Raw genomic sequence first — 17497 nt, 5'->3', positions numbered from 1 at the left:
ATGCAAATAAAAATATCAACCCATGTGCACTTCAGAACTACATCTGGAAAGCTGGTTGTTGGAAACTTACCAGGCCGTGCATCTGATTATATTTCTGTAAAAGGTTAAAAACAAGCAGAGAAGCAGACCTGTGGAGCTGTGCTCTTCCAGTCAAAGTGTGAGGGGTCTCATACATAGAGTTTCGTTTTGTTTTCTTCCTAAAATATAATTACATCATAAAAGAGAACTTAATTTGCACCAAACCCAAACCTAGGTGGAAGCAGTGGGCTCGCCCATCTTGGAAGTGCCTGGAAACAGCAGGGAAGAGGCCCCTGCCTGGTCCTGCCCTGAGCATGGGCTTCTCTCAGAGCTCACTGGGGAGTCGTTCTCAGACTATGGCCAGGACAGTTCTTAGGGTTAACTTTTTGTGTCGGCTGGCTGATGAAGGGTTTGGTTTTAAGTCTCTGAGCTACTGTGAGAAAGGATGAAGGGGAATGCTAGGCAGGAGAGGAGTCCAAGAGCCCTTTGCAACCAGGTCCCCCCATTGAAAAGGTTTTGAAGTTCCAGCTTTGGCTTTGGTTTTGTTTTTGTTTTGTTAGTTTGGTTTTGTTTTGGTTTTGTTTTTTTCCTCATTCGTGGCTTTGAATTGCTCCTCTGCTCTCCCTTGAGGCTGTGTGGTGGTGAAAAGATGTGGAGGCGCTTCCTGCTGTGCGTGTGTGAATGCGGGCTCATGCATGTGAGTATGTATAAGGGCGTGTGTGCTCATGCGAGTGTGTGTGGTATATGTATACGTGATTGCATGTGTGCTTGTGTGCAATATGTGTGAACGCATTCATATGTGTATGTATGTGTGTGTGTGCGTGTGGTGCGTGCATGTCGTTTAGAAGAGTTTGTTTCTAGGTACATCTCTCAAGTCGTTCTTCCTCATCATTAAAATCCCGAGCGTGAGTGTAAAGGTGGCTACAAACCTACTTACAGCAGGGGGCAGTAGAGTGCAGCGGTCAGTAGGGCTTGCCGCGGCTTCAACCGGTCGTTCCCGGGTGCTCCTGATTACACACCTCACTCAGCCAGAAGGTTTTCGAACACGCACCCTCAAGTATATGTAAAATTATTGCTGAATTACATGCCCAATCCCCATTCTAAATTATAGATATATATGTTACAAAATATAACAAAGCGAAATAAAAAATACAGGAAATGGTGACATTAACTTTACAAAACATTTTTTTTTAAAGATTTTATTTGTCAGAGAGAGCAACAGACAGAGGGAGAAGCAGGCTCCCCGCTAAGCAAGGATCCCGATGTGGGATCCTGAGCAGAAGGCAGTCACTTAACCGACTGAGCTACCCAGGCATCCCACTAAATGCTTTGTTTAAAAAAAAAAAAGCTGTGTTGAGATAAGGTGTGATCAGCCATGAGCTGCACATATTAAAAGTGCATGATTTAATACGTTTTGACATGTGTATACGCCCATAAAACCATCAGGCAATCAAGAGAGTAAACATTTCCATCATACACAAAAGCTTTCTGGTGCCCCTTTGTAATTGCTTCTCCCCACACTTCCTGTCTACCCCCCCTCCCCAAGCAATCACCCATCTGCTTTCTGTCACTATAGATAAGTTTGTAGTTTGTGGAGTTTTATATAAATGGCATCAGACAGGATCTACTTTTGGGGTGGCGAGGAGAGTCTGGCTCCTTTCTCTCAGCGTAATTATTTTGATAGGATACCCATACATAGATAGTCATGGATGAAAAGCATTAGGGATGAAATACACATTTATTTATTTATTCCTTTATTTATAGAAAGGGAAAACGGAGGAGAAGGGGCAGAGAGAGAGGGAGGCAAAGGTAGGCGGAAAACACCTTGGGAATGCATGTCCCACGTGTAATTCTTCGTTTAGAATAGCCCTTGGAGTCCCTGCAAAAGTGTGGACCTAGGGAGTCACGTTTGTCTCAAAGTGACCAAGACTGCTTGACCTCAGAGTGGACTGGCTAAGCCCAGCTAAGCCAACTAGGTCTATTCTTCTTAAAAATCTGAATGAATGGAAGGAGAGTTTGGGGAGCATTAGAATGGTGAGATACCGTGGAATTGGAGCCAGAGCTGATATTGTGGAAACCAAAGTCAAGGGCAGTTCTAAATTATGGAGCGGAGGGGCACTGGGCACCTTTTAGAGGATACTGACCTGCAGAGGGAGAGAGGAATACCCTGAAAGAAGAAAACAGGGATGGAAACTGATCTGCCCCAAAGGGAGCTGCGTCGCTGGAGAGCTGCCTACTCTATGTTTGCATGAGATTCCTCTGATCCTGACCCTAATACTCCTCTTCTTTAATTATTTAATGTCGTTCAACAAAACCTGAGCATTTGGGTTACAAATATATGGGATGCTTATACGTTGGTGACAGAAGTGTAAAATCATATACAATACTGGGGCAACACAGTCTATGGAACCCAGTTTGGCTTTATGACCTCGGGTTAAATATTCACATATTCTGTGATGGAGCAATTTCAGTCCTTCCTCACCAAGAAATGTGCCTTCTACCCAAGGAAAACTCCTGAACACGGACAAGGATATTCGTATCAGCATCATTCATGAGGACTGAAATCTGGGTGCCCATCAGTGGGAGAGTGGATTGTGCAGCCGTCACACTGTGAATACTGGTCGAGCCAAAACCATGAATTATAAGGACCTTCCATGATCGGGCTGACCATCAGTGGCATAATAAGAAGTGAAAATCCCACAGCTGGGACCCCCCTCAGGCAGCCCATGCCTGCTCAGTAACTACTCTTCATGTGAATGGATAGGAAGAACAGAGTGTGCGTGGGGAACAGTTTGGCTTTACTTCTGAGATTCCCTCCCGGGATGGATAAGCTTGTCCTAAAGGTCTACCAGAATGATGGCTTGGGATGGATGGGTGAAAGCCACTTGTTCCAATTGCTGTCCGTTGGCTTCAAGATACTCAATATGCCTTGCTCAGCGAGGGAGTCTGCTTTTACCCTTCCCTTGCACCTCTGCCACTCTTCCTCTTAAATAAATAAATAAATCTTTTAAAAAAAATCTGTCTTATTTTATTTTTAAAAAAGATTTTATTTAGGGGCGCCTGAGTGGCTCAGTGGGTTAAGCCGCTGCCTTCGGCTCAGGTCATGATCCCAGGTCCTGGGTTCGAGCCCCGCATCGGGCTTTCTGCTCAGCAGGGAGCCTGCTTCCTCCTCTCTCTCTGCCTGCCTCTCTGCTTACTTGTGATTTCTCTCTGTCAAATAAATAAATAAAATCTTTATTAAAAAAAAAGATTTTATTTATTTAACACAGAGAAAGAGCACAAGCAGGGGAGCGGCAGGCCCTGCTGAGGAGGCCCCCCCCTGCCCCCAAGGTCCTGGGATCATGACCTGAGCCGAAGACAGATGCCCAACCAACTGAGCCACCCAGGTGCCCCTCAAAAACTCCTGTTTTAATTTGTACTTTAAATTTTGTGATGTTGAGGTATCTTTGTAGACTTCTTTACCCATTTTATTTCACATCTTATCTTATTATTTTTCCTAATAAATAAAAGGTAGGGTTTTGTCATTGTTGTTGTTGTTGTTTTCCTTTTTTTTGTCTTTTTTTTTTTTTAAGATATCTTTGTATTCTAAAGGAAATTATCTTTTGCCTTTCTCCCTAGTGTTTAGTCCTGAGAGTGTGGAGTGGGTGCTTTGGGCTCAAAATACACAGTTATTATTTAAAAAAAAATTTTTTTTAAATCTAAAAAAATATTTTAAAGGAAATTATCTTTTATCTTTGATATAGACTGTTAATGTTTTTCCCGTTTGTCTTTCTGACCATATAGAAGTTTTAATTTCACATTGTGAATTTGCCAGTCTTTTCTGTATGGTTTCTGGGCTTTGTTTCATGTTTAAAAAGACCTTCTCCAGTTCAAGATTATGACAAATTCTGAGACTTCTTCAAGTTTTGCACAATTTCATTTTGCATTTAAACCTTCATTCTATCTGGAGTTAATTTTGGTGTAAGGAGGTAAGGGTACAGCTTTAAATCCCCCCCAAAAGATAGATGTCCCAAATGACATTTATTGAGTAATCCACATTTCCCCCGCTGATCTGAGATGCCACTTATATCACATGTGAAATTCACATATGTTTTTGGGTCTGTTTCTGACTTTCCTGTCCATTTTCTTTTTTATCTGCTGACCCCTGCACTATTACCACATGGGTTATTATACTTTAATAGTCTATTTAAAAATCTGCTCAAGCTAGTTTGCCTTCATTACTTTTACTTTCCAGAGCTTTCCTGGATATTCTTTAAAAAAAAAAAAAAAACAGCTTTATTAAGATTTAACTTACACAGCACGCAATTTCCCTTTACAGCATCCAATTCAATGGGTTTAGCATGTTCAGAGTGCAACCATCATCACAGTCAATTTTATTTTATTTTTTTAAAAGATTTTAATTTATTTATTTAACAGAAAGAGACACAACAAGAGAGGGAATACAAGAAGGGGGAGGGAAAGAAAGGGAAGCAGGCTTCCCGCTGAGCAGGGAGCCTGATGTGGGACTTGATCCCACTACCCTGGGATCATGACCTGAGCCGAAGACAGACGGCCAATGACTGAGCCACCCAGGTGCCCTAAAGCAATTTTATTTTATTTTTTTTAAAGATTATTTATTTATTTATTTGACAGAGATCACAAGTAGGCAGAGAAGCAGGTAGAGAGAGAGGAGGAAGCAGTCTCCCTGCTGAGCAGAGAGTCCGATGTGGGGCTCGATCCCAGGACCCCGAGATCATGACCCGAGCCAAAGACAGAGGCTTTAACCCACTGAGCCACCCAGGCGCCCCCTAAAGCAATTTTAAATGTGGTTTAAGAGGACGTACAAATGTAGTTAAAATATTAAATGGGAATCGTAACATCACAGTCAATTTTAAAACATTTTCATCATCTCAGAAATAAACCTCATGGGGCACCTGGGTGGTTCAGTGGGTTAAAGCCTCTGCCTTCTGCTCAGGTCATGATCCCGGAGTCCTGGGATCCAGCCCCACATCCGGTTCTCTGCTCAGCAGGGAGCCTGCTTCTCCCCGCCCCCCATCTCGCACGCGCGCATGCGCCTGCTTCTCTGCCTACTTGTGATCTCTCTATTCTCTCTCTCTCTCTCTCTCTCTCTGTGTCAAATAAATAAATAAATAAATAATCTTTAAAAAAAAAAACCCAAAACCTCATACCCTTCAGCTTCATTCCCTTATTCCCTTATCCCCCATCCCTCAACAACCATTAGTCTACATTCTGTCTCTATAGATTTTACTATTCTTGATGTCTCATAATAAATGGGATTATAGAATATGTGGTCTTTGTAACTGGTTGATTTTACTTAGCATAGTGTCTTCAAGGTTCTCCCATGCTGTGGGGCACATTAGTACTTTCTTCCTCTTATGGCTGAATGATATGCCATTTCATGGACATACTGCATTTTGTTTATCCACTCGTCAGTGGACATTTGGGTCGTTTCCTCCTGGTAGCTACTCTGAATAATGCTGCTATGAACATTCATGTTCAAGTGTTTGTGGTGAATGTATGTTTCCAATTCTTTACAGCATGTCCTAGCAGTGGAATTACTCATACAGTGATTCTGTTTAACTTACTGAGAAAACTCCAAATCGTTTCCCACAGCAGCTGCACCATTTTACATTTCTACCAGCAATGCAGAAAGAGTTCCAATTCCTCCACCTCCTGGCCGAGACTTGTTATTTACTGTGTCTTGATTTGGGTTTTGGTTTGTTTTGTTGGGGTTTTGCGTTTGTTTTTGTTGTAATTCTAGCCAGTCTAGTGAGTTTGAAGTGATGATCTCATTGCAATTTTATTTGTATTTCCCTGATGGCTAATAATGGTAAGCGATAAGCCAATGGGCTTATTGGCCATTCATATATCTTCTTTGGAGAAATGCTTATTCGGGTTCTTTTGCTCATTTAAAATTTGGGTTCATTTTTTGTTATTGAGTTGTAAGAGATTTATATTTTCCTGACTACTCTTTTTTTTAAAGTTTTTTTTTTCTTTTTTTTTTTTTTTACTTATTTATCTGACAGACAGAGATCAAAAGTAGACAGAGAGGCAGGCAGAGAGAGAGAGAGAGAGGGAGGGGGAAGCAGACTCGCCACCAAGTAGAGAGCCTGATGCGGGGCTCGATCCTTGGACCCTGGGATCATGACCTGAGCCGAAGGCAGAGGCTTTAACTCACTGAGCCACCCAGGAGCCCCAAGTTTGTTTGTTGTTGTTGTTGTTGTTGTTGTTTTTAAGTAATCTCTATACCCACAGTGGGACTTGAATTCACAACCCCTAGATCAAGAGTTGCATGCTCTGCCGACTGAGCCAGTCAGGCGCCCCCCCCTCCAGTTACTTTTACATCTGCATTTTTCCATTTGAACTTCAGTATTGCCTCATCGGAATTGGCTAGCAATTTTTATGTGGCTTTCTAGCAACAAACAAACCAAAAAACCCCAAATGTTCAGCCTGAATCCAGGCCAGATAGAGTCTCCTCAAAGTAGATGAAATTCTCCCCAAAGCATCTCTCCTTTAAATGACCCAAAAAGATGCAGTTGTGCATATTTTGAAGTTGATTTAAACACCGCTTGCAGGCTCCTGGGTGGTTCAGTTAGTTAAGCATCTGCCTTTGGCTCAGGGCATGACCCCAGGGTCCTGGGATGCATCAGGCTCCCTGTTCAGTGGGGAGCCTGCTTCTCCCTCTCCTACACACACCCATCCCCAGCTTGTGCTTGCTCTATCAAATAAATAAATAAAATATTTTTTTAAAAAGCCTACTTATTTGCATATAGCAGGAATGCGTTTTAGCACAGTGTTTTCCTCTAGGCTTGTTGATGGTGTGTGGATGGGATTTGTTAATTAATCTCTGGCCCACTTTACTTTAGTGTAGTGCTGACTCAGAGATTAAGGCTGGAGTGGCTCCTTCCAAGATCAACATTGCCAGCTGGCTTGAGGTGATTACTGCTTGATCCCAGGGACTCTGAGCCTCCCTGGGTTCAGAATCTAACCCGAACTACACCGACAGCTTGACTCAGAGCCTCCGACAGGAGTGGTTGCTGGGCTGCATTAGGGAGCCATGTGGTTTCCCGAACACTTTAGTCCTTGGGGGACATCTGAAAGGGAATCAAGCTTTCTTTATGCCTGTTGTTCAGTCCCTGGGGTGTCTGAAAGAGAAGTAAACACTTCTTAGATCAATATTTTCAAGGCTGGTCTGACCCAAGTCTCTGCATGGAGGCTTCGACTGGAGATCCATCGTTTTTTCAGCTTTTCTCTCCAGGGTGGCTATGAACTTGAATTCCTGTAATAAATGGCTTATATATATTTTTCCTCCTAGGAAATTTGTGTGAATGTGTGATTATGATGGGGGAAGATGGGATAATGGCAGATTTAAAACTGGACACCTGTGGCGCCTCTTCCTTTACAACTGAGTTTCTCCACACTTTCCTCATTACGGCCCTCACTTAATCGGGTTTCCAGACTATTTTTCCTAATCATGGAATTTTAATACTGTGAAGCTTCAATACCACAGATCTACTATAGGCTATGCACTATATGTGTATCTGTGTTTGGTACACAAGAATACTAGGATTTTTTGCCCCCTGGGGTAGATATGTCTCCTACTGAGGATACGTGCTTCTCGGTAGTTCATAAGCACCCCCTCGGCAGTCTTCACCATGTACAAGGGGGAGGCAGGCAGTCTAGCAGGTGCTTTGAGGAGTGTGAGCTAATAGCGTACATTGTGTTTCACAAAGCGCTTGGTGCGTGGTGAGGGCAAAACGACAGCCCTTGTTGTTGCCATTAGTATTATATTAAGTTTGGTCACAGTGATGTTTATAAGCACTTCTCAGACTGTGGGTTCCGGTGGTGCTTGAGGGCTGGCCAGACATCCAAGGCATTTCAACCTGGAGCTTCTACCAGACACCGGACGGGGTAGGTAAGGAAGGAACTGAGCTGGTTGGGGACTGGAGCCAGTGGACAGGCAGCAGCGCCCTACTTACCCTTGACAACTGTTCCCCAGGGTTAACCAGGTGTGCCAGGCATGAAAGGGGGTTTGGTGGCGTCTGAACTCTTGATTTCTCAGAAGCTGGGAACTGGATTTCTCCTTAAAGCTCCTGATGTGTGCACTGACCCAATTAAACATCAACAGTTACGCGATGTGGACGGAACAAAAGAGATGAAGCCCAGTCATACCGACTTGTCCAGGGTTAATCGCATAGCTGGGATTCCAATCCACTTCTTTCCAAATCCAGGGATCCCTCCACGCGACCCAGTCCCCCTCTACCGCTCACGATTCTCCCCACTCCACCCTTCTGGAGGGGGGGGGGCGGGTGTCCATCGATGCCTCTTCTCTGTCTTCTTGCCTGGGGAAGGGGCCCCAGGCTGGACCCTTCCGGGGATTGGGACAAAGGGGTCCAGCGCCCCTCCCCACCACCCGTCCCCTTCCCAGAAGGACGTGGATTCCTTCTCTGGATGATAAGTCGGGATCCCAGCCTTACCGGGAGCCGGAGCGGGAGGCGGGGGGCGCGGGGGGCGTGCGTCGGTTGTCCTGTAGCTTGAAAACACAAGGCGGGCGGGCGTGGGGCAGGCGGGGCCCTGGCGACCTCACCGGCTAGGGATGAAACGCCCCGTTGTTCGCGCCGCCCCTCTGACCCCGCCACCCTGGGCATTGTTCTCTGTTCGCCCGGGTCGCGGGTGGGAGGCGAGGCACGCAGGGGTTCCCGAGCCTGGCTCGGCTCCAGGCCTGCGGCCTTCGGCCCTGGGGCCACTGGGGCAGCCGCGCCCGGGAGCGGGAGGCGAGCGTGCGGGGCCCGGAGGCTCAGCCCGCGCAGCCATGGGCTCCCGAGGTTCCCACGCCGCGCGCATTCCCGACGGGGACAGCATCCGGCGGGAGACCGGCTGTGAGCGGGGAGCGGGGCTCCGACCCGGGACGCGGGGGGTCCGGAGCCGGAGCGGCTCCAGGGGGCGTGCGGGATGGCGGGCGCGGGAACCCGGGCTCCCGGCGGCCAGGTGGAGCCGGGCAGCCAGGTGTCCCCGAGCTCTGCAGTGCGGGGAGGGAGGGGGGGTGAGGACGGAGGGGGCTGGCCCTGGTGCCTCTGTTCCCCCGCGGGAGCGCGTCGCCACGCCCCCTGCAGCCCCGCTGGGGTCCCCGGGGCGTCCCCTTCAGCGGGCTCGGGTCCCCCGCCCGCGGCCCGGGGTCGCCCAGGGAGGGTCCCGCCGCGCGTCCCCAGCGCCGGCGGTCCTGTCACCCTTCCACCTTTCGCCCCGCAGTCTCGCAGGCCAGTCTGCTCCGCCTCTACCACCGGTTTCGGGCACTGGACAGGAACAAGAAGGGCTACCTGAGGTGAGGGGGCGCCGGCTTCAGGACCTGCCACTCTGTCTTTCTGGGCCCACTCCCCTCTTTAACTAACCCTCCATCTCCTGTCTTTGCCCTACCTACCCCGCTTGAACTTTGACCTGACAGCCGAGTGGATCTGCAACAGATTGGGGCGCTGGCCGTGAACCCCCTGGGGGAACGCATTATAGACAGCTTCTTCCCTGACGGGTGAGGTCTCGCTGGGGGCGGCGGGGTGGGGGGGACTTTTGGGGGAGGGCTTGGGAAGAGTTAGGGACAGAAGCAGAGGGAGGCCGAAGGGGACCACTGCCTCTGCTCCATTACCCCCAGGAATCTGCGAGTGGATTTCCCAGGCTTTGTCAGAGTCCTGGCTCATTTTCGACCTGTCGATGACACCGACTCAGGCATGCGAGATCCCAAGCAACCTGAACCCCTCAACAGCAGAATGAACAAACTTCGTTGTGAGTTTGTGGCGATGTCCCCCAAGAGAGACCCTAGATATACCGCACCAGGAAGAGGCCCTGGGCACCCCCCTCTCTTAGCGAGCCTCTAGATGACCCCCCCACACACACCTCCAGGGTGACCTTCTGCTGGAAGAGTACCAGAGAAGACCCACCTTTCTGTCCCCCTCCATTCTCTTCTAGTCGCATTTCAGCTCTATGACCTGGATCGAGATGGAAAGATCTCCAGGCATGAGATGCTACAGGTTAGAAGAACAAAAGGACGAAGGATGTGATGTGTGAAGTGTGGTTGGTTGAAGTGAAAGGTTGTGGGGGGATGGGGCGGGTGACGGGTCAGTGGGGGTGCAGATGCCGGTGGGGGGGTATTAAGTGGGAATCCGTCACTGGGTGGGTTTAGTTGGAAAATGGGATGGGGAACAGTTGGGGGTGAGGTTGGAAATAGATCAGTGGTTCTTAATGGGGGGTGTGTGTGTGTGTGTGTGTGTGTGTGTGTGATTTTGCCTCCTAAATGCTGTTGGCAATATCTAGAGACATTTTTAGTTGTCACAACTTGGGGAGTGGACAGTAATACCAGCATCTGGTAGGTAGAAGTAAAAAATGTTGCCAAACATCTTTCAATACAAAGGATAGACTCCTTTACGCCCATAAGGAGTTACCTGGCCCCAAATGTCAAGAGTGCTGAGATTCAGAAACTCTGCAATAGATATGATGAAGTGAGTGGCAGTGGGGGGGGATGGGGATGGAATGGGGAATAGTCGGAAGATGAGGTGGGGGATGGGGTGGAAGATGGAGGGAACTTGGGTTATAAGATATGGAGTTGGGTAATGAGTTTGAGTATACTGTTCAAGTGAGTGTAAAATAGACAAGTGGGGGTTCAAATGGAGAAGCCGTAGGGGACATTATTGGGGGGATACGGTGGGAAGTGAAAAAAATGGCTGAGGGATAGATTACAAAATAGGTAATATCATTTCGGATGATGTGGGCGAGGTTTGGGGAATGGAGCTAGGGCCTCCTCTTTTTTTTTTTTAATTTTATTTTTCTTATAAGATTTTATTTATTTATTTGACAGAGAGAAAGGCAGTGAGAGAGGGAACACAAGCAGGGGGAGTGGGAGAGGGAGAAGCAGGTCTCCCGCTGAGCAGGGAGCCTGATGCGGGGGACTCGATCCCAGGACCCTGGGATCCTAACCTGAGCCAAAGGCAGATGCTTAACAACTGAGCTACCCAGCTGCCCCTAGGGCCTCCTCTTTATGGCTGTCCCCCTCCACGCCTCCCAGGTCCTCCGGCTGATGGTTGGGGTGCAGGTGACAGGAGAGCAGTTGGAGAGCATCACCGACCGCACGGTGCAGGAAGCAGATGAAGATGGGGATGGGGCTGTGTCCTTCCTGGAGTTCACCAAGGTCAGAATGCCCTTAGGCCTGGGGAGTTGACATCAGGAGTCCCTAGGACAGATGGACCTGGGACAGGAACTTGGGAGGAGGTGGGCAGAAAGACCGGGTTCGCCAAGGAAAGGTGGGGCTTTGGGGATGGGAGAGGAAGTTAGAAGCCTAGAGGACTGAGCTCCTGACTACCTCCCATCTCCCCCCACCAGTCCTTAGAGAAGATGGACATCGAGCAGAAAATGAGCATCCGGATCCTGAAGTGATCCCCTTTGTGCCTCTGGCTAGCTTACACGGGCCAGTTCAGCCTGGGATTCGTCTTCAGCCCCCGACAGAGGCAGGGCCTCCATAAACTGTACTCTTGTGTCTATACTAAACTCCATTCAAGGCCAAGGAGAGAAAGCCGGAAGGGCGTGTACTAAATAAAGCCTAACTCATTTGATCTCAAATTTGTGAATCAGCCAGCAATCTTCTGCAAGCAACTGAAAACCCAACTTGCAGCAACTTCAGTTAAAAAGGGATTTTTAGGGGCTCATGGAATTAAAAAAGTTTGAAAAGTATCTTCAGAATGCTGGAAAAGTCCGGAAGGGTCTTCTGGCACAGTTAGATTCAAAGGGCTCATACAATGCTATCAGGACTCAGTGATTCATTTCTCAGTTGGCTTTCTTTTGTGTTGGCTTTATTCTCAGGAGGGCTCTTTCCTCTTGGTGGGGCATGGCCACCAGCCCTCCTCCTCAAAGTGTCAAAAAGGGAGATTAGCAAGTGTCTGTACCAAAGAGAGCTTCTCTTTGGTGACCTGAAGGATCGAGGAAGACTTGGGAAGGAAATAACTTTGCACCACGTGACTCAAGGATGTTATTTAAAGCCGAGAGGTTACTACCAGACACCAACCCATGTACATGAGCTGTGTATTCCCTACACTGTGGGAACCCCAAGCTGAAGGGCACTGTGACCAAGAAGTCCTGGGCAGAGCTTTGCCTTCTGCTGGGACAGTTTGGAGGCAGCCAAAAGCGAGCTAGACATCCTGGTCCTCAGGCTGGCTGCTGGTTAGATTGGGACTGGCAAGAGGTTGGCCATGGAAATGGAGTCAACTCACAAGGTCAAGTCCAGGAAAAAGGAGCAGGGTGATAGGACAGGTGATTCATTATAGAGCTGGAGGGGTGAGTCATCAGGGAGGGGCTGCAGGCATCTATAAGCTTGTGCGTGGGATCCTCCCTTGAGAAGGCTGTGTGGCAGGCACTGGAGCTGTCCCAGCTGGTGCCACAAGGATACTCTGACGGGGTTTAACTGACCTGGATCCATATACCATCTATATATCCTGAAGAAAAGATGGGAGTTCCTGAGGGAGCTCCTTTCCTCACCAAGGTGACTGAATGGGAGACAGTGTGTAGGGAGCCCTGGGAAGGGAAGCAAGTAGAAGGACCAGGTAGTGATGTTGGATAGACTTAATCATGACTACCATTGCCTCTTCTTTTTTTTTTTTTTTTTTAAGATTTTATTTATTTATTTGTTCGAGAGAGAGAAAGAGAGAGAGCGCATGAGCACAGGCAGACAGAGTGGTAGGCAGAGGCAGAGGGAGAAGCAGTCTCCCCGCCAAGCAAGGAGCCCTATGTGGGACTCGATCCCAGGACGCTGGGATCATGACCTGAGCCGAAGGCAGCTGCTTACCCAACTGAGCCACCCAGGCGTCCCACCATTGCCTCTTCTTAACTGATCAGGAAAACAGTGAAGAATCTTGAACTTGACTCTCAAATACAAGGAAACTCTGAGTCGTCCTCAGCCCCACCCAGCCAACACCAATAAAGAGAGTCAATATATGGGCTTGGTTTCTGGTTAGAGACCTGCCCTGCAAATCAGTGTGGGTCAGTAGAAATGACTTGTGTTTTGGCGTTTTATTAGGCCTGCAATTGAATCTGCACCCTTCCAATTGGTTACTCACTGTACGACCTTGGGTAAGATCCCACTGCCCTTCAGTGTCTCAGTCTCTGTTATCTGTGAAACAGATGCAAGCAGCCACCTTGTGGAGCTGGCCTTCCATAGCTTGCTCCCCTCCCCAGCAACCCCCCAACTCTGCTTTACTTCAGCTGAGGCCCTTTGACCCCAACTGTAAACTAGGACTCTGGTCTGTATAAGTCAGGATTCTTCCCATTGTCAACTGGTTTATGAAAGATCAGGAATTTACTGGTTCATAAAACTGAAAGGAAAGTCCAAAGGTGGACCAAACAAAGGAGAGTCTCAAAAGTTTAATAATACCATCAGAAATTAGTCTTTCCATTCCTCAGCTCTGATCTCCTCGGTGTTGGTTTAATTCCTAAGCAGCGATCCCAATGAAGAGGGAGGCTCTCTTCCCGGATAGTCTGGCTCAATGTCCCAGAAGGGAATCTCAGCTTACTCACTGTAGCCATGTGGATGGGCCACTCTGATGACCAGGCCAGACCTGGTCATGTGCTCTCCCCAGCAACAGAAGAGCGCAATCTCACTTGGACCAAATGCAGTGTGTGTGTGTGTGTGTGTGTGCGCGCGCGCTACAGTATGTCTTTTCCCTAAAGGAAAATCAGAATGCTGTTGCAAAATCAACAAAAACTATATACAGGTTGGGGTTTTTCTTTTGGCTCTAAATAAAAGAATTAGCAACTAACAGTGGCTTAAACAATAAAGACAATTTTCTCCCATTACAAGATGTTTTTGGTGTAGGCAGTCCTAGATTGCCGAGTGGTTCAACAATTTTATCAAGGATCCAAGATCTTTTATCCTTTCATTTCTCAGTATATTCTCTTTAAATTCTCCAATCTGTTGCCTCATGGTTACAAGATGGCTGCTGTGGCTGTAGCTATCACATCCCTTACAGGAGCAGTGTCTAGAACAGTTGTCTGAGTGGACAGTCAAGGCAGCTAAAGGTAACTTTTTTTATGTCCCCCCTCCTGGTCACTGAGGACAACCTTTTCCAGAAGTATACTCCCCTCATTGACTAGCCATCACTTGTCACCTGTTGGAACAAGAACACCTCTAGCTGTAAGCGAGGCTGGAGAAATGAGTATCTGACATTTTCAGGTTCTGTCATGGGAAATGGGTTTTCCTAATAATGATAAAGGGTGGGAGAAATAACAGCTATACAGTGTACTGATTCTGAGTGTGACTGCAGATGTGGATAGCCCCTGGAAGGTTTGTAACAGCGAGAGTTTATTTGCCTATGTTCTGTGTTGTCAGACATCTTGCTCCATGAGGCTACATGCTGCAGGACCCAGGCAGAAGGCAGAAGGGGCAGCCCTGCCAGGGACATGGGAGAATCCAAAGCAAAATTGTTGCAGGAAACAGATAAGTTTTGGCATGCACCTGCCGTATGACTTGTCTCCTTGGATACCACTGGCCAAAGCAAGTCACATTACAGCCTGAGGTTGATGGAGCAGGAAGGTTTACTCCTTTCGCATAGAGCCACTGCTTTTCTCGTGACACTCTGGTTATCTGTTGCTGTGTCAGCAAATCACTCTACGCTTAGCAGCTTAAAGCAACCACCATTTTTTTTTTTTAAGATTTTATTCACCTATTTGACAAACAGAGATCACAAGTAGTCAGAGAGGCAGAGAGAGAGTGGGAAGCAGGCTCCCTGCTGAGCAGAGAGCCCGATGCGGGGCTCGATCCCAGGACCCTGAGACCATGACCTGAGCTGAAGGCAGAGGCTTTAACCCACTGAGCCACCCAGGTGCCCTAGCAACCACCATTTTATCAGAACCAGTGACTTTGTGGATCATGGAACAGGGCAGGGTTCAGCCGGGTAATTCTGCTGCTGCCTGTAGTGTGGACTGAGGCTGTCCTGTGGTATACAGCTGGCAGACAGTCTGTAGGGTCTGATTTGACGTTACTCAAAGGTCTGGGACCTTCACAGGGATACATGGAAGGTTGGTCTCTCCAGCTGGCAATGTGAAGACTTCTCCCCCTGACAGTTCAGGGCTCCCACAGACAGTGTCCCGAGAGACAAGATGTGGGAAAGCCCAGGCCTGAAACAGGCACATTACTTCTGCCGAAACGTGTTGGGACAAAACAGTCATAGAGCCTACAAATGGAGGGAATACACAGTCCCTCTCTGCAGCAGAGAAGTATTAAAAAATATATGCCTATTTTTTACTTACCACGTGGATTATATGGATGCATAATCTTCCAGGGAAGAGAGGTAGACCTTTTTTTCTATTTTATTTTATTTTTTTAAAGATTTTATTTATTTATTTGTCAGAGAAAGAGGGAAAGAGGAAAGCAGCGGATGCTGCAGGCAGATAGAGAAGCAGGCTCCCCGCTGAGCAAGGAACTTGACCTGAGGACCTACCTTAGCAGCCCAGGATCATGACCTGAGCCAAAGCCAGATGCTTAACCAACGGAGTCACCCAGGAGACCGGGGAAACAGACCTTTTAAAAAATGAATTTGGGGGAAGTGGGTGATGGGATGGGTTAAGTGGGTGATGGGGATTAAGGAGGGCACTTGTGATGAACAGTAGGTGTTGTATGGAAGTTAATAATCAGTAAATTCTGCATCTGAAACTAATATTACACTGTATGTTAACTAACCGGAATTTAAATAAAAACTTGGAAAAAAATAAAGACTGAATTTTAAGACGGGCCTCACCCTTTCGCAATTCTCATTTATCATGAAATGATTTTTTTTTTTCCCTGCAAAACTCTTTGTTCCATTGGGTCCACTTCAGTAGAGAGGACTGGCTCCCGGCTCATTAAAAGTCTGCCTAGGGGCGCCTGGGTGGCTCAGTGGGTTAAAGGCTCTGCCTTCAGCTCGGGTCATGATCCCAGGGTCGTGGGATCTAGCCCTGTGTCTGGCTTTCTGCTCAGCAGGGAGCCTGCTTCCTCCTCTCTGCCAGCCTCTCTGCCTACTTGTGCTCTCTGTCAAATGAATAAATAAAATCTTAAAAAAAAAAAAAAAAAAAGGCTGCCTAGTGGGGGATGCCAGAGGGGGCCCTCAAAGCCTGCTGGGCTTCGGAGGCTCCTAGTGGTGCCCGAGGGTGCCAGGGAGCCCAGCCTGGGCGCCGGCCAGCCGGAGGAGCGGAGTCAGGGGGTCACCATCACCTCATCCAGGAAGCGGGTCTCCAGGAAATCCCAGAGCGGGACGGAGTGTGCGGGCAGAAGCCGGGGCTCGCAGATCCAAACGGACCTGCTTCAAGTTCTTCTCCAGAACCTGGGCGGCTTCAGGGGCACCTGCAGGCGGGGAACGAGGCCAAGGCCGCCACACAGGTTTTGCATCTTCAGGAGACGCTGGGGCTTCTCCTCGCCACCGCGGGAGGAAGGGGCCCGCGCCCCGCAGAGAGAGGTAGGTGCAGGAGGCCCGCAGGTGTCTGCGGACCGGACCGAGCGGGGCGGGGGTGGGGGCGGCCTCCACCTGAGCGTCCTAATGCTGGGGGATCTCGGAACTCCCGGGGGATAGTGAGAAGGAGCGCAGAGCAAAGCAGCGTGTTGGCTGGTCCTGGAGGCAGGGGTGGGCGCACGACGTGGCTCCCGATGTTGGGACTGGAAAGAAGGTTGGAGGGTGGTCGGGGGCTGGTAGAAGGGGCGTCCTGGGGTCTGTTCCGTCCAGACGCTGTGGAAGCAAGAGACAGGTCGGTGGGACCACCGAGCTCACTGCCGTGAAACGCAAATGAGTGAAACATAGTTGAGCAGTGTAATAAATAAATAAATTAGTGTAAATAAATAAATAAAATCTTGAAAATAAAAAAAAGGAAAATAAGGTATACACTAACACACATACCCAGCACAGTATAATAACATATTACATGTTTATATATTAGACTCCCAAATCACATCATAAAATGATGTGATGAAGTAATAAATGGCTTAGAAAAAAGACAAATTAATGCTAATATAATTTTTTTAAAGATTATTTATTTATTAGACAGAAAGAGATCACAAGTAGGCAGAGAGGCAGGCAGAGAGAGAGGAAGGGAAGCAGGGTCCCTGCCAAGCAGAGAGCCGGATGCGGGGCTCGACCCCAATACCCTGGGATCATGACCTGAGCCGAAAGTAGAGGCTTTAACCCACTGAGCCACCCAGGGGCCCCAATGCTAATATAATCTTGAGGTATCCAAGGCTTTTCTAAGAATACTCACCAAAGAAAATATTAATAGTGTTAATTATTTGGGAATTTAAAATTTCTGTATCTCCAAAGCAACACTGAAAAATGTAAAGACAGGGGTGCCTGGGTGGCTCAGCTGGTTAGGCCTCCAACTCTTGATTTTGGCTCAAGTCATGATCTCAGGATCCTGAAATCTAGCAGGGGCAGGCTCTGTGCTCAGCAGGGAGTCCACTTAAGGATTCTTTCTCCCTCTCCCTCTG

At 48.0% G+C, this 17497-nt stretch overlaps 1 protein-coding gene across 1 annotated transcript; it reads left to right on the top strand.

Annotated features, from left to right (window-relative positions):
• Positions 1 to 8663: 8663 nt before the first annotated feature.
• CHP2 (calcineurin like EF-hand protein 2) lies at positions 8664 to 11619 on the top strand. The gene is made up of 7 exons (XM_047712981.1): positions 8664 to 8897; positions 9268 to 9340; positions 9461 to 9541; positions 9662 to 9792; positions 9976 to 10037; positions 11069 to 11191; positions 11383 to 11619. Exons 1-7 carry the CDS (start codon positions 8831 to 8833, stop codon positions 11434 to 11436), a joined length of 591 nt encoding a protein of 196 aa, XP_047568937.1. The 5' UTR covers positions 8664 to 8830; the 3' UTR covers positions 11437 to 11619.
• Positions 11620 to 17497: the final 5878 nt, after the last annotated feature.

This window comes from Lutra lutra, chromosome 18 (genome assembly GCF_902655055.1).
Source record: "Lutra lutra chromosome 18, mLutLut1.2, whole genome shotgun sequence".
Lineage (NCBI taxonomy): Eukaryota > Metazoa > Chordata > Mammalia > Carnivora > Mustelidae > Lutra > Lutra lutra.
Note: the sequence above shows the minus strand (reverse complement) of the source record. Positions and strands in the feature narration are given on the sequence as shown.

Excerpts from the sequence above, each read along its gene's own strand:
- CHP2 (XM_047712981.1), top strand. The coding sequence starts at position 8,831 with ATGGGCTCCCGAGGTTCCCACGCCGCGCGCATTCCCGACGGGGACAGC. Across the intron at positions 8,898-9,267 it reads CATCCGGCGGGAGACCGGCT|TCTCGCAGGCCAGTCTGCTC; the intron begins GTGAGCGGGGAG and ends TTCGCCCCGCAG. Across the intron at positions 10,038-11,068 it reads CCAGGCATGAGATGCTACAG|GTCCTCCGGCTGATGGTTGG; the intron begins GTTAGAAGAACA and ends CACGCCTCCCAG.